Source organism: Microtus pennsylvanicus, chromosome 16 (genome assembly GCF_037038515.1).
Source record: "Microtus pennsylvanicus isolate mMicPen1 chromosome 16, mMicPen1.hap1, whole genome shotgun sequence".
Taxonomy (NCBI): Eukaryota; Metazoa; Chordata; class Mammalia; order Rodentia; family Cricetidae; genus Microtus; species Microtus pennsylvanicus.
The window spans coordinates 37,572,126-37,599,319 of NC_134594.1; the positions used below are offsets into that span (position 1 = coordinate 37,572,126).

Genomic DNA, 27,194 nt, shown 5'->3' on the forward strand with positions numbered 1-27,194 from the left:
TCGTTCTGCTGTGCAGTCTCCCTTCCTACGCTGAAACTGATCATTACTTTAACTTACAACTGCTCCTTAAAATATTTAATTTTTTAAAAAAAAAATATCTGTTGTTCCATTTATTGACTTCTTGGGAGGGCAGCATTCACGGTAGGCAATTTGCAGAAGTCCATTCCCTGGTCTGCCGTCCCACGGATGGAACTCAGGTCATCAGGCTTATAGTAAGTGCCTTTGCCCCCTGAAACATCTCCCTCAAAATCAGAAAAATATTTGATTGCTGATAGAGGAGAGTTTAGCAGTAACGAAAACCGAAGCTATAAGGTCAGAATTTCAGGCATCATTGGAGGGTGGGGATTCTGTTTGAATTAGTCATGGGATACTAAATAAAATAGTCACCAGCTCCCTGGACAGAAAGTCCAACCCGTCTTACTCCATTCGGAATAAAAGGACCCCAAATCTAATACTGGTCCTGAAAGCACTTCTTGTAGGGGGGCATCAGCCCATGCCATCTGGAGCCTCCCTGTCACCCTGGTCACGCCTGCTTCCTGGAGGTAGCTATGGGTAGCAGCCAAGTGAGGCCCAGTAGGAGTCCTCTGGAACTGTTCCTGTATAAATAGCGGGTGCAAGCCAAGACTATTTTATGTGTGTTCTGACAAAGTCCTCCAGGGGCTGCTCTGCTGTCATAGCCTTGGAATGCGATCGTTTTGATTAATAACTCACGAGTATTTTGTAATTCATTTGTAACAGTCCCATTGGCTTTCTCAATCCCCAAGGGCATTTTCAGGAAGAATTATGCATGGAACTTTCTAGAATACATTCGAGTAGTACTTATGGAAGTTAATGTTTCCCCGAGCTTTATAGCCGAGATTCAGAAATGGAAGGAAATTTAATAAGAAATAAACCTCATAATTTTTGAGATATGAAACCTATTTCTCTGTAAATAAATATTGCTTTGGATTTTTCCTCTATAGATCTCAAGTGTGTACAGTGAGAAACAGTTTCTTTTTTATAACTTCTGTAAGACTGCTGTAAAGATAGGAACTTGCCCATCCCAAAAACTTAGCCCAACAATTTTGGCTGAATGCTGCTTCAGCTCAGGAGATGCGTGCGTGCTGGGCTGATAACATGGCGATTTTCCCACTGCCATCTCTTAGAATTTAAAAGTGTGTGTGTGTGTGTGTGTGTGTGTGTGTGTGTGTGTGTGTGCGCGCGCACGCGCGCGTGCGTGCTCTCAAAACAGAATTAAGGGAAGGACCATCCGACTGCCATGACCTTTACTGCTGAATTCCTAACCTTTCCTTGGAGGATGTGTGGCAACTGAGGAGCAAAGAACCTTGGTTGTGGAGAAATAACCTCGACTTTTTAGTCTGTAAACGGGTTTTTGAAAATAAACCTGAGCGTTTAAATGTAGGTTTTGATCAAAATAACAAGAGGAGCTTACTCATGGCTGGATACTGTTTGACACATTGGCTAATTATGTCTTAGAATAATTAGAGACCAGAAATCTGGAAAGTGGGGTGGTGTCGTCTTTTTTATAGATAAGAAGCGCCATCTGGAGCTAGGAAGCCGCACTCTAGTGCGTGGGATGAGAGTTATATATACATGCCCCGGCATGCTTGGCGCTACCTACCACGTGAACCTGACCTCATAGGAAACACAAGCTAGCGGACTGATGAAGTTATGAGAAGTTTGCTTTATGAGGAATCCCAGGGGGTTGCCCCAAGTGATGTATAACATAGCGGTCATCCCTTTAGTGCTTAAATCAGAACTTGAGCTTCCACGTTAAGTATGTTGTGCCGTTTCCCGCCCTCCACATGTGGGGTTCCTCCCAACACAACCCCTGACTGGCATCCTCATGTGGGCAGCGTTGGCTCTCCATATCAATCTTGGACTGCTGGAGACTTGATATCTCATTGTCGTGTTTCCAATGAACACCTGGGTACCATCTCTTGAAGGGTCCTGGTTTTCCTGAGGAAGAGTTATGAGGTTAGGAGTACAAGATGGTCTTTCAAAGATTCTTTCCTTGAATAACCTCTCCAGGTTAGAAGTAGCAAAGAAGAAAAATGGCAAGAACGACAGTCTTGGCAGGCAGAGAAGAGAAATCACCCCTGCTCTCTGTCCTTGTCCTGGTGGGCAAGGACGTTCTCTCTGACTTTGTTTAAAGTGCCTGGAGCCAAAGAACACCTGTCAGGAGTTAATGATATGTTACCACAAGAAAGATGGATTCCGATGTGGACCTCAGAGAATTAATGTGTGGGCCATGTACTGGCTGCTGCCAAATCGGCGCGCACACGTCCGCGTCCCTTCAAGGGCAGGGAAACCTTGCCTGTAGTGAGATGTGGCTCCTTTGTAGGGAGTGTAGGAAGCGGAAGAGATCCTGGGTGAGTGTGTACTGTCAGACCCAGTAGGAGATGGCAAAGCCTCATCTTGCGGCCCGAGTGCCAGTGTTGATGGTGTTACAATCACTTTCTCTCAGACCCCAACTTTCCCCCGCTGCCGGTGGCCTGAAAGCTGCTCCCCTACAGAAGCTGCTCCTACCAAATGAGCTAACCCTGCCTCCTCCGTCCAGCTACTCCAGCAAGCCTGCGTCCTTGTTTATCTGTCCGTACTAACTCTGCCTCCCTGCTCAGCTGTAAGCAACAACCCGCCTCCCTGCTCGACCGCATATAATAATTTGCTGTGCTTTCTCAGGGCGTCCAGGACCCCCAACCTCTGCTTTTCCATGTCTGGCTATGTGTTTGTTGTTTCTTCATTTCCTCCGTGCCCCCCTCCCCATCGCCCCCTTCAGGTCTGTCCTGGGACAGCGCTAGATGCAGCAGCCCTTCCTGTTTCCTACATTGTCTTTTTTTTTTTTTTTTTTTGTCACAGAATTTGAAGGGTTTCCATCTCGTTCTCTGGTTTATCCTTGCGGACCTGGCCACAGTTCCCAAGCTGTCATTTTCCCGTATGCAGTCCTTTTCCAGATCAATATTTTCAGGATCGATGTCTCTTTTTATCTTCCTATGTTTTTCTCATGCCAGGCTCGGTCACTGAGAGTCTCATTGATCTGAGGGCCCGAGGGCCAGATCGAGCGTTTGTGCATGAGAACACCGTTGAACGTACTGTCATCTGGTGTGGAGATCAGCTGCTTTGCTTTTAAGTCTCTGTTCTGGTTTCCTTTCTGTTAATATGATGGAGACACTCTGATTGCAGCTTAAGATTTGGCCTATAATCAAGGGAAGCCAGGCCAGGAACTAAAGCAGGAGCTTGAAGCAAAAACCATAGAGAAAGCTGCCTGCTGGCTCACGCATATGCTAATGCCTACCTCGCTTTTTATTTATTCTATTTTTTCTATGCGTGCATGTTGTCTGTGTGTGCAATGCTGGTATAAGCCTGGAGATGTCATGGCATCCCCTGGGACTGGAGATAGGGACAGTATGAGCTGCCATGTAGGTCTTGGGATCGAACCCAGGTCCTTTGGAAGAGCAGCCAGTGCTCTTCAGTGCTGGACCATTTCTTCAGCCCCTTCCATAGCTTGGTATGCAGCCAGGACCACTTGCCCAGGAAATACTGCCACCCACAGTCAAGACAGTCCCTCACATATATACCTGCCACACTGTCTCGTTTGGCAAGTCTCTCAGATGACTCCAGGCTGTGCCAAGCTAACACTAACTACAGCCGTCTCCTTTGGATCCAGCTTTAGGTGGCATGTCTATTCGCAGCATCTAGCAGAAGCGACAGTGCTGTGTGTTTGAGCTTAGGAGTCTCTGCAGCCCAAATATAGATGGAAAGAATTGCTATCGATTTTTTTTTTTTTGTCACATTCCGCTCAATGGTGCTTGAGGGTTTCCTCTCCTTTAAAACTATAGTGGTAGGTGTAGAAACGGCTGACAAGACCGTTTCCTCATGGCTAAGAAGATTTTTATTGTAGATGTGAGAAAGAGAACACCCAGAGGCAGCTGGAAGAGTTCCTAGCAGAGAGAGGAAGAAGTAGGTTGAGCATAGCCAGCAGGCTGTACCTAGCCACAGGAGAAGCAGGGGCAGAGAGAGAGAGAGAAGAGAGAGACACAGACAGACAGACAGACAGACAGACAGAGGTGGGTGAGAGAGACCGGGTGGTGAGGGGAGAGCCAACATACAGGAAACAGCAGGATTATAAGGAGAATGAATAACGGGGAAGGAAGCCGGTGTGCTGGAGGGAGTTTGTGGTTGGAGGAGAAGGTGAGAAGGGCTAGGAGGGTAGAATAGACTCAGAAATGTGCAATTGTGGTCCTGAGGGAACCTGGAGGTTAGCATGAGCTTTGGTACGCTAATAGACACCACAGATAATCTTTGTCTCTTAAGCCAGTGAGGAGGGAAACAGCTCCTTTTGGTAGAGGGAATTAGCAGCTTCGTAAGTTCCTGAGGAATGCTGCTAACATTATCTAACTGTCAGGAATCCTCCGTCGTCCGGGTGGAACCTGGAGTTTCTGGATATCTGGACTGCCTTTTGGAATCTGGGGAAGTGGAGTTTCCTTGGGACCTGGCAGATGGCATGTGTTTTCATACTTCAGTTAGAAATATCTGAAGCCTGTTTCATTTTGTTTAAACCCACAAAGGATGAGAAGAGGAGCCACTTGATCTTTGTAAATTCCAAGGGAAAAAATACCAAGTGGTTTAGAAATTCTTGCTAATGGGATTTTATTCCCCGTCGCTTACCAAAAGCAACTTTGCCATCCTGGAAACTGACGAGACTCACTGACCTGACATTTTCCTTCAGAGTTATAGTAGTCAAACACCCTTCGCTTGTGGAGATTTTGGGGATGGGGGTTGCAGGTAGTGGCCCTAGTGATCACTGATGTGGGGTGGGGTGGGGCTTTGAGATTTGCTGTTGAATGCCGACAGACAGGTGTGACGTCCGTTTTCACTCTCTCTTTCATCGTGCTTAACGTCTTAATGTCAGCATCCCGTTTGGGAAAATTAAATTTACTTTAAATATCTCTTTCCCACCTGCCACCACGCTTGGCTCATGGGTTCTCATTGCCTTGATCCCGTTCTGGGGTTGTTTTACCTGGTAACACAATTGTCAAATGAACATTGTTTGCTGTTTTAAAATGGTGCGTGTGTGTGTGTGTGTGTGTGTGTGTGTGTGTGTGTGTGTGTGTGTGTGTGTGTAAAATCTAGTTTCAGCAGCTCACTGTGTAACCAAGTATAAATTAATTTTATCCTCTGTCAGCCTGTTGTCCTATCCTTAAAATAGAATCAAATACACATTTGATACATTTACAATAGCCAGACTAGTACCAGCACAGAGGGATATTCTTATAGGATCTGGAATATGCAGAAAAATAAATACGGAAAACTCCTTTAAGCCACCTGGACGCTTACTACCGAGATAACAAGTGATGCACATTAGCGCAGCCCCTTTCCCCACACAGAGGTAGTAAATACACCGCTGTAAGGCCTTCATTTTCCTGTGAACATGTTTCCTAACGTCTAGCAGCTGCATCATGCCCCACTGCCTAAGTGTCCAACAACTGAGTCAGCCTTTCTCTGACTTCAATATCAGAAATGAAACTTTCTCAAAGGGTCATCTGTGGGGTGAGAGAGAGGCTCAGCCATTAAAAGCACTTGCTGCTCTCTCTCTCTCTCTCTCTCTCTCTCCCTCCCTCCCTCCCTCCCTCCCTCCCTGCCTTTCTCTCTGCTGTTTTATTTGTATGAGTGCTTGCCCTGTGTGTCCTTGTTTACATCATGTGTGTACCTGATTGCTGAAGTCCATAGGAGGGCGTCAGATTCCCTGAACCTGGAGTTATAGGCAACAGTTGTGAGCCACCATGTGGGTGCTGGGACCTAAACTTCAGTCCTCATCAAGAGCAGCCAAATACCCAGACACATAAAATAAATAAATCTCAAAGGAAATAAAGAGTAGATAAGTAATTCCATATTTTAATTTTTTTTCAGTTCATTTTTAGGATGTCGCTAAAAATTTTGAATTTAGACTATTCTTTGAGTTTTCTTTTATTTATGAGATCATTCCCGTCTCGTTTAAAAATGTGCTTTGAACAGAAGCGCCTGCTGGAACATAAGGGCTAGCTGCCGTTCGAATCCATTTGAAGTGTCACTCGGCGTAAAGCGGGTCCTTGAAATACTGCACCAGGATCTAATATTTGCTGAGAGTTGGCTCCCTCTGTTCCTCTGACGAATCTCTAGCAAGAGTTGTGTATGTGAAGTTGCAGAATTGAAATGCCAGAGTGTAGCCCTAATAGCGTGCACTACAGAAACTCTTGAGACCCGCAGCCTGATTGGAATTAGGAGAGTAAATTCCATTTTAAACACCGTCAGGAGGCACAACCGGGAGGAAATAATGTGGTGTGCTTTCAGTAATGAAGACTAGATCAATATTTTAAAATGTGATAAATTATAGGGCCCTTTCTCATGTCTCATAAATAATCCAACAAACACAACTGTTAAAGACAGATGTTGACTGACTCGCAGGGTAGTGTGTTTAAATGTAGTTATTCTGCAGGGTCAGGATGCTGTTGTCTAATGTCAGGAGAAACTTGTTAATAAAATCTAGAATTGAATGTGTTATGCTAATGTACTGCCGAGTTCATTTACATTTTATGGAATAATTTTATTTGTTCTGCACTTGCTGGCTGGCAGAGAAAGTGAGCACTGTTTGGTGATATTTTGAAGCTGTAACATCCTCAGCATCTGATTTAGGGAATTCAACTGTGAATCTGGAAATAAGTGTTGGACGCTATTGTTAGCGCCTCTGTGGTCCAAACACAGCTTGCCCGCCACTCTCCAGTATATATACCTTCTGGGACGCCAGTTGTCTTTGTCCAGAGAGTTTCCTTCCACAGTAAGGTGTGGAAACATTTAAGGGGAAAGCTATGGAAGGTTACAAGAAAATACAATTTAAATGACAGTACTGAAACCACCGTGAGAGCATTCCTGAAATAGAGGCAGGAGGAAGTACCTTCTGCGGTTGGGATGTATCTTTCCATGTCTCGTCATACTGATGTGTAGGAGTGTGTGCTTTACATGGAAGAGATGTGCATCTCTTGTGTTCAATAGCTTTGCTTTTAACCATATCAGCCCTTCATGGTTTCTTCCTGGCCAATACATAGCACCTGTTGTATATTTTCCAAAGAATATAGATCATCTTATTCTGTAAACGGAGAAGCTCTCTGACCTTGTATTGAGTCACAGGACATATATATGCATGTATGTTTATATTTTAAAGTACACATATTTTGTTTTTCTTTTCAATTGACAGAAATTATATCCACTGTGGAATGGTTAACCCTAACTGACTGACATTACCAGCGGGGTGCCGTGGTCCATGCCTTTGATCCCAGTGCTTAGGAGACAGAAGCAGGGAGATTTCCATCAGTTTAAGTCTGACGTTGTCTATACAGCACATTTCAGACCAGCCAGGGCTACAGAGGAAGACCCTGTCTCAAAACAAAACAAAATAAATGAACAAAAATTACCTTTCAGTGATGACCACGTCATACACAACAGCCACGCTCACTTTTCAGAATACAATATAGCAGTATTAGTTATGGTCACCCCCCTTTATGGAACTATTGAAACTTTCTTCTCCGATCTAATGAGAAGATATTCTTTAAAAAAAAACAATAACTCCCACTCCGTCCCCCACTACCCACCCCGATAACCACCATGGATTCTAGTTCTAGAAAATCAGCTGCTTGTTTTTGTTTTCTTTTTTCCTCTATTTTATTTCTTTCTTAAAAAATTATGTATTTATTTTACATCCTGGTTGCAGTTTCCCCTCCCTCCTGCCCTCCCAGCCCCTCTCTCCCATACCCCTTCTTACTCACCCCACCTAACCCCCAACCCGTTCCTCTGTTTCTTTTTCTGGAAAGGGGAAATCTCCCATGAGTATCAACAAAACATGGCATATCAAGTTGCAGTAAGACTAAGCACCTCCCCATTTATTAAGACTGGGCAAGGTGACCTAGTATGAAGAGTAGAGTCCCAAAAGTCAGTAATAGAGTCGGACAGGCCCTGTTCCCACTGTTAGGAGTCCCACAAGAGGACCGAGCTACACAGCTGTGACAGAGGGCCTTGGTCAGTCCCGTGCAGGTGCCCCAGTTGTCGGTTCAGTCCCTGTGAGTTCCTATGAGCCCAGGTTAGTAGATTTTTGTGAGTTTTCTTGTGGTGTCCTTGACCCCTCTGGCTTCTACAATCTGGAAATCAAAATTGTTAATGTTACATATTTAAGATTGTGTTTCATATGAATTTTAGGATATTTTTCTATGGCTGTGATAAATATCTTTGGTACTTTGGGTAGGGCATTGAATACATAGATCACTGTGGACAGGAATTGCACTGAATCCATGGATCACTTTGGCTAATAATAATATTCCTCTAGTCTATGAATGTGAGGGATTTTTATTTAATTTTATCCCATACCTTAAATATTTCACAATTAACAGGACTTAGACTACAAACTATGTGGACGGGTCTTTGCTTTATTCTTGGCCCAAACTAGATTGATCATCATTATCAGGGTCTTTGAAATTTCTTAGTGGCCGCAGATGTGCATTTTTTGGTATATTTGTTGGTTTTTGAGTCAGTTTCATGTAGCCTAGACCGACTTTGAACTCACAGTTATAGCCAGGATGACCTTGTACTGGGTTTTCAAGTATGGACCACCAATCATATCCTAATTTTGGCCTTCAGCTCATAGTACTAAGTCTGTAAACATGGAATCCATCGTCTTTTAAACGAGATAGAAAACTCAAAGAGGTCTGGGGTCTGACAGAGTGAAGATACGTCTTACTGCACTTATGCAGTCTAAGACTCACAGCGGCAAGATGTGTGTCTGGCGGCTGGATCTGAAGTGTTCTGAGTTCTCTCTGTAGCCCCTGAAGGTAAAGGAAAACCTAAGGCGAGAGAGAGGTATTAATGACGTTCTCTGTTTACCCACAGACTGCAGCCGAATATGTAAAATCAAGGCTCCCAGAGGCGCTGAAGCAGCATCTTCAGGATTATGAGAAAGACAAAGAAAACAGTGTTCTGTCTTACCAAAGCATTCTGGAGCAGCAGATCCTGTCCATAGACCGAGAAATGCTGGAAAAGTTGACGGTATCCTATGACGAAGCAGGTATGTGTGTTATTACATTCACACACACACACACACACACACACACACACACACACGCACACACCACTCCCCAGAATGCCCTTATTCTGAAGTAGGTGATCAAGGGCGAATTGGACTCGATGTTGCCAGTTGTTGGTGATTTTCTTCTCCGCAGTTCCGGGCAATGGCCCTCACATACATCAAGTCCCTCTGAGCTCTTGCTTATGAGGTGTTTTGTTGGTGATTTTCTTCTCCGCAGTTCCGGGCAATGGCCTTCACATACATCAAGTCCCTCTGAGCTCTTGCTTATGGGGTGTTTCTCCCCGTTGATCAGCTATGCTGCCGTTGCTCTAATCCTGCAGTCACTTCGGTTTTGAAAGCCCGATGAAGACCTTTATATCCGGTAGTTGGTGGACAGCTCTGTTTGATTTGGGTAATTTCTTTTTAATATCAGAGATTGTGTTTTCCCAAGTAGTACTTGTTTAACCCCTTGAAGCTCTAGCTGGATTCGGCCTTCTGTTTTCAACAACTGAAATGCCGTCTGTTCTCTGATCCCACAGCAGACATTTGGTTGACTGCAGACCCTTTGTCCCCTCCACTGGGACTTAGCAAAGCCATGGACAGACGCCCTTACCACACCGTTTTTATCTGTTATATAGTCCGTGAGCTAAAGCCAGTTTTATTGATATTGAGTGCAATATTATTTAGACTCATTGGAACATTTAGTAAAATGAAATTTAAGGCTCGGGTGTAGCTCAGTTGGTAGAGTGTTTGCCCAGCATCCTAATTTGTTTCCTGTTGGTGTGATAAAATGCTGACCAGAAACAGCTTGGGAAGGAAAGGGTATATTCCATCTCACATTCTCAGGAAGGTCTAGGCAGAAACTCAAGGTAGGAACTGAAACAAAGACCATGGAAGAGTGCTGCTTGCTGGCTTGCGTCCCATAACTTGCTCACCCTGCTTTCTTGTATAACCCAGGGCCTTGTCAGGGGTGGCACCACCCACAATGTGCTGAGCCCACCCCCCCATGTCAACCATAAATTAAAAAACTAAAAAAAAAGTTGCCACAAACATGCCACAGGCCAATCTGAAGGAGGCTGTTCCTTCCATGTGACTCTAATTTGTGTCAGGCTGACAAACTACCCAGAATGCCTAGCATGCCCAAGACTTTGGTTTGATCCCAGCGCCACGTAAACCCAGAGCCTTGTGCATCAGACGGTCCTGCGACGTGTTCAGACAAGTGCACGCTCTTAGCCTTGGCCTTTAGAGACAAATCCTTCAGTGCAGAGTTAATCAGGAAGCAGCAGGAATAAACCCAGGCGCGAGAGTCCAAGGGTCCACGTTTCCAGGCTTAACGCTGTCCTGATCGTTAGAACATTAATCTCTTAGAACCTCCGTTTTTCATTTCATAAAATCGAGCCAATCTTCCGTTGGGTTGTTTTAATAATAAGGGATATGGTATTTGATCATGAGGTCCTTAGAATTCATATGGCTGATTAATGCCACTAATGCTGCGTAAGGCCAGATTTGGATCCTTCCAGTCTCTCAGACCATGTTAAGGTGGTGTTAGGGCCTCTTTGCTCGGGAGACAAAGTTTTTGGGAGTGTGTTTGGAACCTGTGAGAAACTAAGCGACATCTATGTAAAGCAGAGCCTGAGCTCTGCTCACCTTTGGTCACTGCTGTCTGTCTGTCTGTCTGTCTGAGCAGGTGGCGGGTCTGGTGAAGACTGGATGCGGGCAGATGAATAAGTGACAGTGTCCCCTTCTCCTCCATAGCTCATGCACTACTGGTTTAGCTAAAGGAAGACAAATAGGAAAAGATATTGCTACTCAGAAGAAGGCTATTGCATCGTAAAAGAAGGATCCAGAATAGAAGCTCACAGCATCCAGTACTGTGAGATAACCCTCCCACACCAAGATCCTTCATAGTTGGCCTCTTCCCATGCTGTCTTGGCTTCTGCTTCCTCACAGTTTAAACTCCACTGTCCCAGTGTGAGGGGGGATGGATTGTTAGTTAGGACTACGCTGGTCTCTGGAGAGGTCAGTTTGTCCCAGTGTGAGGAGGGGTGGGCTGTTAGTTAGGAATACCCTGGTCTCTGGAGAGGTCAGTTTGTCCCAGTGTGAGGAGGGGTGGGTTGTTAGTTAGGACTACGCTGGTCTCTGGAGAGGTCAGTTTGTCCCAGTGTGAGGAGGGGTGGATTGTTAGTTAGGAATACCCTGGTCTCTGGAGAGGTCAGTTTGTCCCAGTGTGAGGAGGGGTGGATTGTTAGTTAGGAATACCCTGGTCTCTGGAGAGGTCAGTTTGTCCCAGTGTGAGGAGGGGTGGGTTGTTAGTTAGGAATACCCTGGTCTCTGGAGAGGTCAGTTTGTCCCAGTGTGAGGAGGGGTGGGCTGTTAGTTAGGAATACCCTGGTCTCTGGAGAGGTCAGTTTGTCCCAGTGTGAGGAGGGGTGGGTTGTTAGTTAGGACTACGCTGGTCTCTGGAGAGGTCATTTGTCCTTAGTGCTCACCCACTGCGGTGTCAACCTGAGTGATTCAATGGCAGTTATCACCATCTGTGGCTTCCAAATGTTTCAAATGTAATTAATGGGGGGGGGAGTACTTCAACATTTGTCTACAGTATTGGCTCAGAACCTTTTCCCCTCCCCTGCTCCTGCCTTTTTTTAAAATGAACTTTTTTCTCTTTTCCTTTAAATACAATAAGTTTAAAACCTTGTTTACCCACAGTCCAGATATCCAATATCCAGCAACTTGACATTCATCAAAGATTGGGGAAATAGGCAAGAACGATGTGTGCAAACCCAGACTTGGTAGAATGTACTTATAATCCCAGTTCTCCAGAAGTGGAGACAGGACCAGAAGCTCAGGGTTTTCCTCTGCAAGGAAATGAATTTGAGGTAAGCTATAAGAGACCTTGTCTTAAAACAGGGGAAAGATGAAACTGCACCCAGACCTCGGCACAGAACTTACAGACATGACAAACACATCAGAGTTTCCCGTCTCACCTGGACCCTACACGTTGTTGTTATTTGACGTCGCGCTGAAGCCATTTCATATCATATTGAACAATGACGGTTTCAAGATGAAGGCATCGGCAGACTCAGGGTCATGAATTGTGTCATTGTAAGACAGCTGTTGGTTGCCTGTAAATTTCTGTGCCAGAAGGGACAAGCAAATCTTTCTGAAACCCCTGTTAGAAGGACACGCGCCTCACTCAAGAGGTCCCTGCCCACCTTTTGAGTGCTGTCACTGTGGGGACTTTAGAAACGAAAGATAGAGATTCTGTGCCTCACTCTGCTGCCAACCAGATATGTGGCTTCAAGTAACTAAACATCCGTAAAGCCCGTTTTTCCTGTAAATTGATAGCATGAATATGGTCTCATGGATACCCTCTAGTTCTGAAATGATGCTTCTGGTCTCCTGAGGTGGAAAGTTTGCGTGGCTGTGCTTTCTGAAGGCCGCAGGTGGATGCAAACTTCGTGTTTGCTCTGTGGCCTTTCTCTTGCTGCCGGTATCATTTTTAGCTGAGTAAAAGGAGACAATCCCACCGTTTTTTCCTGTATTTGCACATGAATATATGCAAATAATCAGTGTTGCACGGGGAGTGATTAACTGTACGCATCGAACAAAAGCTGCGTCTGCAGCTCTGCACGTTGGTCCATGGCCACAACCTACCAATTAGAAAGAAGATGGGGACAGGAGGATCGAAGGCCAGCCAGACTCATGCTGGAGACTCTGTCTCAAAAACGACCCAAATCAGATGTAGGAAAGCCACGGGATGTTTGGAAGAAAACGTTCTGATCTGTCATTCGTGGGGTCTCATTAAGGTGCTTTAGATTCTTTCATTGACAATTACCAATGGTAAACGTGAAATATGCTTCCTTTCTGATCTAATACTGCCTTTGTTTACCCTGAAGTATTTATTATTTGCGCATTTTAACATGTCGGAGTTAGCACGGGGAGATCGCCGAGGAAGGAGCACAGTGACCTGATTGCTGAGAACCATTGAAACAGCACACCACCCTCCGAGGAAGCACCGCTGGGTGCTGTTCTTTACCACAGCGGGCAGGAGAGAAGCTTTCTCCCTGTTGTTTATTATTTAGGCTTCTGGAAGGGACCTCCGTTCTGTTTTTAATTGTCTTGTGTTGCTTGTGCGTGAATAAGTACATAACCTATGGTTTTCTTTGCTCGGGATATAGTAGCGTGGTTTGTCATTCTCTGTGTGGGAGGGGTTGAGATGATGGTAAGCCATCTTTATTTGAAGGTGCTTGAGCCTGCGCCTGCCTCATGGAGAGGAAGCCCGGCAGCAGGAGCAGAGAGGCCTGCTCCTCTATCAGGCCTGCAGGGTGCCCGGTGGTAGCATCTTGCTCCTCTTTGCCTCGAGACAGCAGTTTCCTGGACTTCAGCTTAGCTCTCCACTCCTGAGCTCTCTTCTCAGACCAGCAAGGGTCTTTATTTCTTTTATTTAATTTAATTTATTTATTTATTAAAGATTTGGGTCTTTATTTCTCATCTGACAGGTTGGATGTGGGAATTGGCCATGCAGCAGGAACACTTGGGAGAGGAGAGAGTTCCGCTGGCTGCGGGTTGTGTGAACCTGAGCCCTCAGGTCAAGCAGACCCGCAGATCCCCTTAGAGGTACCAGGCAGTCACACAGCTTCCCCAGAAGACTTGAGGACCACGGGGAAGAAGCTGCAGGTTTTCGGGTTTTGCCTTGTGACTGACTCTTGATGGAGGTTTACATTAGAAATGCCTGAGAGCTCCCCAGTGAGACTGGAGAAGATGCTCCAGACACGGGGTGCTCTCTGGAGAAATGGCTTTTAGAAGAGGAAGGTAAATGTGCTGTTAGCAATTTAGGAAGTAGCTGAAGAGTTCCCCCCTACTGAGATTACTTTATTCCCCTTGAAATGGATGATACCTGAGAGTTACATCTGTGTTTTAATTGAGCCATTAGTGTCAGCGTAATCAGCGGTCTAAAAGCTGTTGACTGTCACACACACCCAGTCACCCAGACCCTGAAGGAGACAGGGAATTATTTAGGGCCCTTCCAGGTTTTCTAAGAGCATCTTAGAAAGCGCAGTAACAGCCCTTAGCAAGAAGTTCTTCACTCTGACAGAGGACTGTCTCCGCTGTATCTCAAACAGGCCCTGAGGGAGGGAAACACTGAGGCTTCCTCACTTTTATCTTCAGTCAAGTCTGTCTGATCTCAGGAACTCCTGACAGGAACTAGAGAATGTGGAAGGGAGAAAAAAAACAGGACCCAAAAGGGACTTTCAAAGGAACGCATGGTCCTGACTATGCAGTGTTACCAGCTTCTGGTTCTCTGCCCAACCGTTAAAATCCGACTTATTTTTTTATTATAACGGTAATAGAAATACATTTGGGGACATTCTCAAAGTAGAGAAAAAATGCCCTTAGTGCATTTCCTTCTAGCCATTTTCCTCTGCTGAGTTTTAGTTCCTTATGCCCAATTTTATATCTTTTCACAAAATTTAACACTGAATTTACTTCTCCGTGGATTTATAAACTATTTATAATGGTTGGCATCCTGTTTGGGTAACTATGTGACAGTCACTATGCCTCTGCCCTTTTAATGTTTTTTTGTTAAAATTCATATTTCAATTCTCATCCCCCTATAGAGAGACTTTTTAATGTAACTAGTTATTAGCCACGTGAAAGGGATGGAGAAAACAGGTGGCCAGGATTCTCTTACAAACCAAGAACTTTCTGGCCACTAATTCTTGCCCCCACCCCTCCCCTCCACCCAGGCGCTGAGGACCAGGCCTCACACTTACAAGGCGTGTTCTTTACTGATTGAGCTGTGCACTGGGTCCCTTTATTCCAACTTTTAAGCAAAGCCAATTTGTATTTGATTTATTTATTTTTCATTTTTCTTTTATAGTCAGGATCTTAAACACCTGTTGTTTTTTTTTTTTAATTTTGGTGCTGGGTGAAGGTGACGGAGAGGAATAACTAAACTTTCCTACCTGTAAAATAGGAAACAGTCTCACAGCTTGAAAAGTACCCGACGCCCGTGACTCAGAGGTGGGACACTGAGTGTCTGTGCTTGGCTCGTCCCTGCTGAAATAGCAGCCTTGGTTTCTTAAGATTCTTCCGGCTTTAATAGGTGACTCTGTCTTTCCTCTGTATAAGCTGACTGCCTGAGCACCCGAGTAAGGCTTGATATACCACTAGAACACCCAGGTGACAATGGGTCCTTCACTCAGGATAAAGAGTATTTGCCTAAGTGTGTTTGTGTGTGGGTGCACGTGTGTGCTTTTGTCCACACGTGGTGTAGGAAGCTCCCAAAACAACAGCTGGCAGAAACAGGACAGTAAGTGCATTGGAACTGGTACTGCAGGGACCAGTAAATGGGCAGAGGAGGAAGATCGGGGTTTGGGAAGGTTTGATCCAGTAAATCCAATAAATCAGAAAATCCCAAAAGTGTCCGTAAGTCTTTTGAACTGTCTGTTCAGTGTGAACGTTAATGCCTGCTGCATTTTAAACACTTTAAAGGCAGGCTCTGAGTGATGCTTGCTCGCTTTTGCTTCTGTGACTGTGAACCATTGCCTTACAGACCTGCTCTTGTCCTCTGCCACCTACCACGTTCTAAGCTTTTCTCTCCAACTAAATTTTAATGAATTTGATTAGATTGCATTAATATGTGATCAGCTTTGCCTGTTCATTTATGAAATTCCCAACACAGGAAAAATTATAATTCCAACTGAATCTTGCAAAAGTGTCTGATTAGGGAGTTTTGAAAGAAGAAAATCAGTTCACATTTTTCAATTGCTTCCTGGTCTTTAAAATAGAAAGCTTCAAATACACTCTGAAACTATAAAGTGCAGACTTTATGGGGGGGCAAGATGAAAATTTCAAATTTCAACGAATTCTGCTGAGTGAACTGCCACAAATTAACACTGAGATTCAGAATATCAGCAAATGTCACCTCCGGTGATTAAGACACCTGGGCTGGAGCTATGTTTATCTCCCTAATCAAGTTGTCATTGTTCGCCACAAGAGAGAAGTAGAGCTGCTACCTGTCTCTGATGAAGTATTTGATTACAAGGACCAAGGAAAACCATATACACATCAAGGAAAATACTTGGACCAGGTGACTCCCGCCGAGTAGCTGGCTCTGTCTACAGCGGGAATGCCCTCCTCTCTCTCTCTGTGCCCTGATGAGTTTCCATAGCCAACATTCTGTGGGCTTACTGCAATGCATATTAGGAATTTTAAGATGATGCAAGTTAAGAACGAGCCCTTTACTTTGTAGAGAAAAATAAGATGAGTTTTTAAATGACGGGGTTTCTTATATACAGACTGTCCTCTTACTGTACGAGAGTCCAACAAAAGCGTCCTCTGGCTGAATATCAGACTTTGAAGGTCTGGACTGTGCTGCCGTTGAAGTCATCTGTGTGCCGTTGAGTTCAGTCTCTGCAGCTACTGAACACTCATGATTTCTCTTGGTAAATTGCCCTGGGAGATACATTGTTTTCAAGTCCCTGTCTAATGGCCAGAGGAATTCATTATGTTTATTTCGTTAGTTAATGGCCTTGTCTCTGCTGTGTGGCGTAGGCCATTTCTAATGAGGCGGGCGTGATGGAGAGTGTTTGTCGTGTGTACCCCTGAGACGCTCCTGAATGTGCTTTTATAATCCCGTAGTCATCAGTCCAAGAGCAGCCGGCAAACGACAGAGAAATCGCTAAAAGCCACTGTCCACTCGCGTGTACATGTACTGTGGACCGGGTTCTAGTCAGGTGCTGGGTCTGAGCTGTGGGGAAGGACAGGTGAGCTGGAAGAATGGGTCTGAATTTATTGCTAATCTTTGCTGCTGTTATGAATTATTCTTTACAGTGTGCTTCTTCCTTGCCAGAACTCAATTGATTTCATTCAAAAAAGTAGCATAAATTACCTTTCTAATTATGTATAACTGATGTGTTTCCTAAAGGTATGATTTTTCCATAGTTAATAGTCATAATACTGTAAGACAGAAAGGCAAAGCCATACAGCACAAAGTAAATGTGCTAACCACAGAGAACAATGCAGCACAAATGTTATAATGCTCTGTAATGAGTTCTCCAATTTCTCCTCAGCTCTTTGACAGCCGGGGTAAAAAGAGGAACCTAACAAATTACAAAGTTCTGTTTAATAAGCAGAATGAAGCTGCTGCTGCTGCTTTTTCTTCTTTCTTTCTTTCTTCTTCTTCTTCTTCTTCTTCTTCTTCTTCTTCTTCTTCTTCTTCTTCTTCTTCTTCTTCTTCATCATCATCATCATTATCTATCTGTCTATCTATCTATCTAGATATCTATCTCTTTCTCATTTTGAGACAGGGTTTCTCGATGTAGCCCTTGCTATCCTGGAACTCACTTTATAGACCAGGCTGGCCTCAAACTCACAGAGATCCACCTGCCTGCTGGCCTCAAACTCACAGAGATCCACCTGCCTCTGCCTCCCGAATGCTGGGATTTCACCTGGGTTCCCCAGGAAGAGAACCTGATACAAATGGCTTTAGAGTTGACTTAGGACTGTGATCCTAGGGACAAGAATTGGAGACATTGGATCTGAAGCAGGAAACAGGGAACACTTGGATTTCCTTCACAGCTGCTACTGAAGCGGAGCTATGTTTTTTTTCACTGTAGCCTTGGAGCCTGTCCTGGAACTAACATGTTGGCCTCAAACTCACAGAGATCCTTCTGAATGCTGGATTAAAGGCGTGGGCCACCACCACCCGGCTCAGAGCTACGTTCTTTTTTTTTAATATTTATTTATTTATTTATTTATTTATTTATTTATTTATTTATTTATTTATTTATTGTGTATACGATATTCTGTCTGTCAGGCCAGAAGAGGGCACCAGACCCCATTACAGATGGTTGTGAGCCACCATGTGGTTGCTGGGAATTGAACTCAGGACCTTTGGTAGAGCAGGCAATGCTCTTAACCTCTGAGCCATCTCTCCAGCTCCCCAGAGCTACGTTCTTAAGAAGCTTATGGATCACACCCAGGGCCTTTGAACTGCTTTCCTATCCCCACATTGGTCAGGAGCCACACACGTCACTCATGTTCCTTCCTGATCTGCCTGTGCTCCTGTGCTGGATGGGTTCTTCGGGAGTCAGTGTAATTCCTGGGGAAAAAGCAAACGATAGACCAAGGCTGTGTCTAGGCTCAGGTAGCCTCCTGGCTAGCAGTTAATGTAAGGTCAGACAGAGATAATGGGAGACAGTGGGTAAGAAGTGCCCCAGCCCAGACCAGAAGGTGGAATCTCAAAGAATTATTTACCAAATGCAAGTGACTTCACCCTGTGGTCATTTTCTACTTTATAACAGCTTAGGTAAGTCGCTTGTTTTTTACATTTTCTGTGTAACATGTAGATATGTGCAATCTAGTGCTCAATGCAGAACTATCCCATCTGTCCCACACAGTGGCCTAACTCGGCCTAAAAAAGCCAGGTAGATTGTTGAACCTATCTCCTAATGGCAGGTAGGGCCACCTCTCCAGAGGCAGGAATGGTGAAGGCATGAGGTAGACATGCAACAGGCAATTTGGAGATAGGGGCATTTATTTATGTCCTTGGCCGTAAACCAGAAATGCCCTAAGTCCTGTCTTGGCTGGTAGCCAGAAATGTTTGGGAACTATTATTCATCCAAAGATTCAAGGAGAAAGACCACCAACCCAAATCATCATGGCCAAATTAATTAAAGCAAGCTTTTTTTTTTTTTAATTCATGTACATAGGCTGCCTCTACCTAAGGCAGGGTTAAGAGGTCAGCTTCGGATGTGAGGAAGACAAGGTTTTTATAGTTCAGGGGTAGGAGGTTTCCATGTGGAGGATTTGGCAGGCGAAATAGGGTTGCAGTAGCAGAACAAGTCAGTCATAAAGACCTCCTGAGACAAAGACATGGTTGCAGGGTGGTCATAACAGTAGGTAGTCATAACAACCTTCTGAAACAAAGGTAGGGTTGCACAGTGATTATAATAGTTTTTTTGAAACAAGACATGGTTGCTGTTTCCTGGAATAGTATAGAATCATTTGTAGTTAAGGTTACAGGTGGGAAGTAGCCCAATCCTTGAGAAACAGAGGGTTAGTCATAAACCTAATGAGCCTAGTTTGTCTTTACTAAAAGATGGCTTTTAAGCCTAAAGTGGAGGCAGGCCGGTCCATCACTGTGATCCTGGTCAGGTTCCTCAATGATTTTAGGGTTCCCTCTTTAGAGGGGAGGATGTTAGAGCAGCTTTGGTTAGGGCTCTGTGGAGTTCCATTAGGGAAAGTTATTTCTCTGGCCTTGGTAGATGGCAGTAGCACCCCAAGCCACCCAAAACATGAGTTAGTTCAGTTGGGCCACCCCTAGAAAGGCAGATTAACCGTAAGCCATGCTAAAGAGAAGGAATAATTGTCCTTTATTAAGATAGTGTACTTTTCTTTCCTCGAATCCCCATGTCCTAGTGTAGCTGCTAAAAGCCTCCATGAAGTTCTGTTGGGTCTGTCTACCTTTCTGATTCTTGACTCGGAAAGCTGTGACTTTTCTTCTTTTGTTTGTCTTCTTCTCTGGCTTTTCCAGGTGCCAGACAGAGCCTAAGTATTCTTTTGTACTCTCAGCTTCTTATTTCTCCAAAGCCCTTCACTCCTGTTTTTTGCTACACAATTGTTTGTCTACCTTGTTGACCTCCTGTTAAATGGTGTGGTTGGCTCTCCCTGCTCCCTGCTGCACCCTTTACTTGAGGTCCTACCTGTTTATTACATGCACCTGTAATAGACTCCTTTTAACAAAGGTTCTCAAATGCATCTATAGACAACCTTATAGATTTACAATGTGAAAGGAACAGGTGTTTTTTGCTTGATATAACAGCTCAGCAGGACAGCTACTCAGCTCAAACCAAAAAAAAAAAAAAAACTTGGCTGATCATTTCTTTGAGAAATGAATTTGGGTAGCTGGCTCTTCGATCTTAGCGACGCAGTGAGCTATGGCTTACAACTTAGGCGTGTGTTTTTATACATGTATAAAAAGGAAGTAGTCACCTATCAGAGACTCTTCGCAGTTACTCTAGATGGAAAAATTATGAAAAGATTAACTTTTCTTTTTGATGACAGTATATTGCTTATATTTTTAACTTCATTATATGTATTTCCTTTTTTTGTTTGTTTCATTTTAAATGAAAGTTAGCAGAATCTTCCTAGTGGCTAGGGAGTAGAGAAAGCCTTGGGTGAGTTAAGTTCTGAGCTAATGTGTATTTTGCCATTAGGACAGCCTTTTGAGGACTCCAAGATGAACTAGCCCATGGTAAAGTAGCAAATCATTGCCCATGTATTGACTCATAAACAGAAACTCGTCCCTGTGTCTTTGCAGACAAGGTTGTGTATTCAAATCTCGGCCTGAGCAAGGGGGTGTAGCTTGAGCCAGGGGCAGTTTATCTGTGGCTGTGTCATTGAGGAACGTGACTGACCCCTCACCCCCACCCACAGTAACCTTTAATTGCCTGTAGCTCTCCAGGGAGGGCTGGGACCTCCCTAGGCCTTCCCCTTCCTCAGAGAAAGATTGTTGGCCGCCTGACAACCTTGTGGAGGTGCTCACAGCTGCTGCGTGCCTGATTGCAACAGTTTTTGCACATCAAAAGAGCACTCCTGGCTTAATAATTTATTCTCATATTCCCGCCTCCTCATATTCCTTAAGGCTTGTGGGGAATGATAAAAATGTCTTATATAGGACCAAGCACCAAACAATCATTTGTTTTCATCTCTTTGACCCACCGGGAGTCTTCGTGTTTACAGCCATGTACTGCCTAGAGAAGCATCTCTCCTCAATGCAGGGTGTGCCACCAAAGCAGTTTGACAGGGTGTCCTTTTAGCCAAACATCAGAGGTGATCTGCCCACTCCCCCAGCATTATGAAAGATAGCCAACAAAGAGGAAGCTCCAAGCTCAGTTCCAACTGAATTTCTTTTTGTCGACCTTAATTCATTGCAGTGGAGCGTGCACACATGTGTGAGCACACAGACACACACACAGGGAAAAGAAATACAACAGGTATTAAAGCTGGAGGAGACGTGGGCAGAAGGAGTTCAGTGGGAGTGTGGTGCACTGAGAATAATGAGGGTGAATAGGGTCAAATCTTTATTCATGGAATCGTGAAAGAATAAATAAATGAAATTTGAAAAGTCACATCTGAAGGGCTATGGGCTGGATATAATTGTATTTGCAAAGAGAGGGCACACAGTTCTGAGGTTATTCTCAGAATACGATTAGATGTGAGTGTCTCCCCCCCCCCCTTTTTTTTCTGGAATGCTAGTAACTTCAGGCCTCTGGTTGACTCTGCTTCCTTATAAGCCTGCCCCTGGAGGGAAATCAGTATTGCACAGCCACCAAAGAAGATGGGTTTAGCTAAAAATAGTTGCCTTTTGACAAGGTTTTAGCAGATTATTATTTGGGGGGGAATATGAAAGTTACATAAAATGAAATGAGGTCAGATATAACAGATGTGGTCAAATCCTCTTCCCCATCCCTGGGAAAGTGATTGGCTCGGTTGTGCTGATCTGTAAGCAGATGCTTGGAATTGTGCTGAACACGGGCCCTTCTCCTGTCTCTAAGTGTTAGGGTGCTCTGTGCATTCTGTGGGTTAGTGATCACCAGAGACTCTGTTTGCTGGTGCCCACTGCCTCGCATTCACCAGAGGCTCTGTTTGCCTTAGCTTTTGATTAGGAATTGTTTTCTGGCCACTGATAATAAAAGTAGATTTACTATATAACAGCCTTTTCTTTATTATATGTCTGCTCTTGCAAGGGAGATTTCTGCCCCCAGCTTCACAGGACATTTCGCAGGATCTGAGGCCACCTGTGTTGTGTGGGCTTGGAAGCAGAGCTGGTGGCATCTACCAGGCAGAATCTAAGAATGTCACTAACCATTCTAAAGTGCACAGGCCAGCTCCTTCCTCACCTTCCCCCAGCAAAACTTGTCTGACCAAAAATGTCATTGTCATTAAGGCTGTAAACCTACTTTATTGCCGTGGTGGCATTCGTGAAGCAGAGGCAGGTGGATTCCTGAGTTCAAGGCCAGCCTGGTCTACAAGGTGAGTTCTAGGACAGCCAGGACTACATTTTAAAAAAATCCATATCTGGAAAAACCAAAGAAAGAAAGAGAGAGAGAGAAGGAAGAAAGAATGATAGAAAAAGAGAGAAAGAAGGAAGGAAGGAAATAGAGGAAGAAGGAAGCCTACTTTAGAGCAACAGTTCCCAATCTTTGTGACATATTACACCCAGAATCACCTTGGAGAAGTGTGGGGTGCTGATCCCAGCTAAGTCATTCCTGAGCAGTGGAAGCCCAAACAGCTGGGTTCTTTTTTTAGTTTAATTCTTCCCAAGTGGCTGCAGTCCTCAGTCAAGATGACGATATGCTACTTTAAGACATCTTTTTTTTGTCTTAAAGAAGAGGCTAGTTCAAGCATCACCACAGATAGTTTTCATTGCTAAGATGCATAGAAGAACTCACTACAGTGTGGGTTGACCTTTTTAAAGGTGTCCATCATTACGATGAAATCAAATGACTTAAAAGAGCCTTTTATGCCGGGCGGTGGTGGCGCACGCCTTTAATCCCAGCACTCGGGAGGCAGAGGCAGGCGGATCTCTGTGAGTTCGAGACCAGCCTGGTCTACAAGAGCTAGTTCCAGGACAGGCTCCAAAACCACAGAGAAACCCTGTCTCGAAAAACCAAAAAAAAAAAAAAAAAAAAAAAAAAAGAGCCTTTTATACCCTTTGAAGGCAGTGCTTATAGCTTTAGAAACAGCCATTCTTGATGCTGTACTGGGTGTTTGTTTCCTTTCGTTCTTTCTAGCGAGTGCTTTCTCTCTCCGGTGAGTAGAGATAGCAAGCATTTATTAGTAGCTTTCTTCAATACAGTTCCCCCACATAATGTCTGGGGCATTGGAACCCTGATAATTCGTTTTCCTTGAAGGTTTGGAAAGTTGTTTCAGTTACTACCGCATCTTAGGTGACTCCAGATTTCTGGAGTGTAGCCATTTTCTTAGCATGTGGATTCTGTGTGTCAAGGCAAATGGGAAGTTTTATTTATCTTCCCCTGGCCTCACCTGGGAAGACTTCAGTCATCTCTAGCCCCTGGGCTAGAGTGGGGAAACAAACTGGACTCCACAGTGTCTCTTAGCCAGAGTTACCTGCACAGGGCCTGACAGCATAGGAACCATTTGATCCATGCTTTTCATGGAAGAAGTGTCTTGAGAAACTCTGTCCTAAGAAGTGGTACCCAAAGAGTGTTACTGTTAGCTGGAGAAAAATCACACAGCATTGTAAGACCTGGACTGGGCTGTCTCCTGTCTACTGTCACTCTTAGGAACAGTCCCAGTCCTACCTGGATTCAAGGAGAGGGAGCTGAGGCGGCATCTCCTTGAAGGAGGAATGTCAAAGTATTTCCAGCCGCTTTTTAAAAATCACCACACTGGGGCTGGAGAGATGGCTCAGAGGTTAAGAGCTATTGCCTGCTCTTCCAAAGGTCCTGAGTTCAATTCCCAGCAACCACATGGTGGCTCACAACCATCTGTAATGGGGTCTGGTGCCCTCTTCTAGCCTGCAGGCATACACACAGACAGAGTACTGTATACATAATAAATAAATAAATAAATAAATATTTTTTAAAAAAATCCCCACACTGGATTATCCATTCCCTTTCTTAAAGCAGGATTTGGTTGCCCCAGCCTAGCCCACAGATTAGATCCTCTGGGCCTCTCAGTCATGGCGAAGGAAAAGATGTCAAATTCAGCAGAATGAAAAATGCAAATCCTTCTAGTTCAGTGGTGGAGAAGAATGAATGTGACCTCCAGCGTAGACACCGCCAAGGGTGGCATCTCAGTCGCTGTTTTCCACAAGTCATTCTGTGAACAACCTGAGCAAGAGGGGGGCAGATTCGGGGTGAGAGACACACAGGGGCTGTTTCTACAAGCCCAGATGCTGTCAAAAGCCTGGCATTTGCCTTACTGATGTTTCTATATGGTCCACAGAGGCGCAGGAGTGCTCAGGTTAGAGAGCTGGCAAATGATATCAGAAAATAAACCCCATTCTTAAAATGAAATCCATTTTGACCTTGAGCAAAATAAAAAAAAAAAAATGATGGAGCCCCCGCACGGCTGCTAGAGATTTGCACCTCCTGAAACAGATGTTAAATATCAGCTCTCCTTGGCCTCTGGTCTGTCAATCCTGGTCGATAAACAGCCACATTGAAGCGCCTTCCCTCTGAGGTCTCCAGCCGCTTAACTGATCCGCTTCGCTGTGCTGAGCATCCTGAGGCAGTAAGCGGTGGGAAAACACAGTTCTGGTCAGAGCGGGATTGCTACCAGCTCAAAGACAAGAAAAAAAGAGAGTGTTTTCTAATCTTCCTTTCCGCTTGAGGCACTAACTCACAGCGAAGTGAAGTGCCTTTCTCGGGGTCTCGGAAACAAACTTACTGGAATGGAATAGTTTGCCTTTGATATCACAGCTTCCCTGGGAGCTCTGTGCGCCAGCAGCCTGCTTGCTCTCCTCGGGTTTTGCGGTCAGCCAAAGATGGCTGTCTGCTTCTTTATGCCTGAGAAGAAGCCAGAGGGTGTGTGACCCCCATAAGCGGGTTCTGCATGTGTCACTCATGAGCAACAGAGTTTGAGACTCTGACACTTCAGCAATGGGGACCTTCAACTAGAAAAAGATTGCCGCCAGCGTAGGGGAAGATACCAGCTGTAGCCATCAGGTATCGAGCTAAGTGACTGTTGTTACTCCTGACAGGAGAAAGAGAAGAGGAAATGGACTGAAAGCCCAGCAATCCCTGGAAGAATCTGGCAACCAGAGTAGAAGGACGTGTCCCACCTCTGAGACCTCCTCATTTCTCCTCTCATCTTTCAGGTTTACAGTCCAGGTCCCATAAAAACACACGGGACACTTACCCTGTATCAGCTTCCTCTGTGTTGGGAAACTGTCAGGAAAAGTTATCGTTGTGCTTCTCTCTGCTCTAAAGTCATAATTCTTCCTTTTATATAACTGACGCTTTGTTTTAATAACATATTTTAATATACTATCCTGATAGAAGCTTCACAGAGGCATAATGTTTTTCAAACTCACCAGAGTATCCTAACAATATAAACGGAAGGTAATGAGTAGTAACCTGGAGGGGTTTGTCTGTGAAAACACTCGGCTTCTGCTGGCACTCTGGGCGTCGTGGCGGGCTTGCACCTTCTTGGTCTTAGATGCTGACTGGGAGGACATCTTGGGGACAAGCGCGGCAGCTACAAATGCAGACTGCCGGCAGACAGGCTTGTGACTGCGGACAGGCTTGTGACGCGGACAGGCTTGTGACGGCAGACAGGCTTGTGACGCGGACAGGCTTGTGACGGCAGACAGGCTTGTGACGCAGACAGGCTTGTGACGGCTCAAGTACCGTGAGCGATGATGACATCAGGGAAGTGACTTTTCCAAGGCTCAAACAACTCTTTAAAGTCCTACGGCAGAAGTGCGACTTCATTTGTGCTGTACTTACAGTCCTGGAAAACCCGGCGTATAATAAGGCCTTTCCAAACCCTCTCCATCGAGATGCAAAGCCCAAAGCGCAGGTGATTGTGAACAGTTTTCCACTCTGCTGTTTGATAGTTGTGTGGGAAGTGGAAAAGTTGATGGTCTGTAGGGACTGTCCATCACACTGCAGAGTCCTGAACATCCTCGACCCCTTCCAGTTAAATCTCATGGACACCCCCTGTAATTGTGAGAACCGGCGGTGCCCTTCCCCAGATATTCTAAACATCCCTGGTCAAAACGTGCTCTAGAGTCCGGTTTGCTCTAGAAACACGGCTTCTGGGTAAGTCCGCGTAAGTGATGTCATCTCTCTGAGTTGTTGAGTTTCGTTTCAGTTGCTGTGGTAAAATATCTGGACAGAAAACAGATATTTATTCTTGGGGAAGAAAGGCTTTATTTGGCTGGTGTCTCGGTCCACGATTTGGAAGAAGTCAGGGCAGGAGCTCAGGCAGCTCATTACCTCTTACCTGCGCTAAAGAACAGAGGAGACCAAGGCGCAGTGCGCCGGCTTACTTGCTTCTCTGCCGCTCATGGCTAGGCAACTTGCTTCCCTCTTACATTGTAACTAACAGTGACAGCCTAAGCCAAACCTTGGTGGCATTAGATATAGTTCAGGCTTTCACACATAGTAAGATGTTGTTGTCTCAGCAGCCCTGATGGAAGAAGCAATGGACGACTAACTAACCGGCTTGAGATTGCTACTTAAGAAGAGGGGAAGCCCAGATTTGAATGTTGTCAGTCCGTGCCTCAAGGAACCAGGATCTCAATTGTTAGTCCATCCATATTTATGATATACAGTAAGACCTAAAGCTGAGTGTGGTGGTACACACCTACTATCACAGTTCTTGGAGGGCCATGGCAGGAGGATTCCAAGTTCAAGGCGTCTGGGGCTGCATAGCAAGAAACCTGTCTCTAAAGACAATACACTTTTTTAAGTTATGTGTGTGTGTGTGTGTGTGTGTGTGTGTGTGTGTGTGTGTGTGTATATATATATATTGTTTTTGTTGGTTGTCCTGCCCTACTCCTCTTTGCACACCTTCTGCTTCCCCTTGTACTCTCCTGGGTGTCCCCCTTCTGGTTTTAGGTCACACGTGTTCTGTCATTCTGATCCCTTTTTAAAGCTCCCCATTCCCCCTCTCGTGGCATCCCTTCAAGTTTTATAAAATCTACTCTTTCTCCTCTTCCTCTCTTATGATCTCTCTCTCACCTCTGTCACACACACATACACAGGATCCACATATAAGAGAGAACATGTGGTATTTGCGTAAGTTGGGTGTTCTCACACCCATTTCACTGTAAAATTCATAGTTTCGTTTTCTCCATAGATGATTAAATTCCATGGTGTGTATGTACCAAGATCTTATCCGCGAACCTGTCGATGGCCATCTAGGCTGACCCCATTTCCTTGCTATTGTGAATCGAGCAGCAGTGAGCATGAACGTGCAAATGCTGACGAGGTCCTGCATTAAACCCCAGCACCGTCCTGTGGAGATTATAGCGGTGGAGAACGTGGGATGTGCTGGGACACCATGACCAAAAGCAAACTGGGGAGGAAAGGACCATCAACGACTCTGAGGGCTAGGCTTGCTA

At 44.9% G+C, this 27,194-nt stretch overlaps 1 protein-coding gene across 2 annotated transcripts in view; it reads left to right on the top strand.

Moving 5' to 3' along the window:
* Ppm1l (protein phosphatase, Mg2+/Mn2+ dependent 1L) overlaps nucleotides 1-27,194 on the top strand; it is a 207,390-nt gene that overhangs the window by 140,327 nt on the left and 39,869 nt on the right. For both annotated transcript variants that reach the window (XM_075951051.1, XM_075951052.1), the window contains exon 2: nucleotides 8,914-9,088. In XM_075951051.1, coding sequence (XP_075807166.1) covers nucleotides 8,914-9,088 — 175 coding nt within the window. The remainder of the gene's footprint in view (nucleotides 1-8,913; nucleotides 9,089-27,194) is intronic.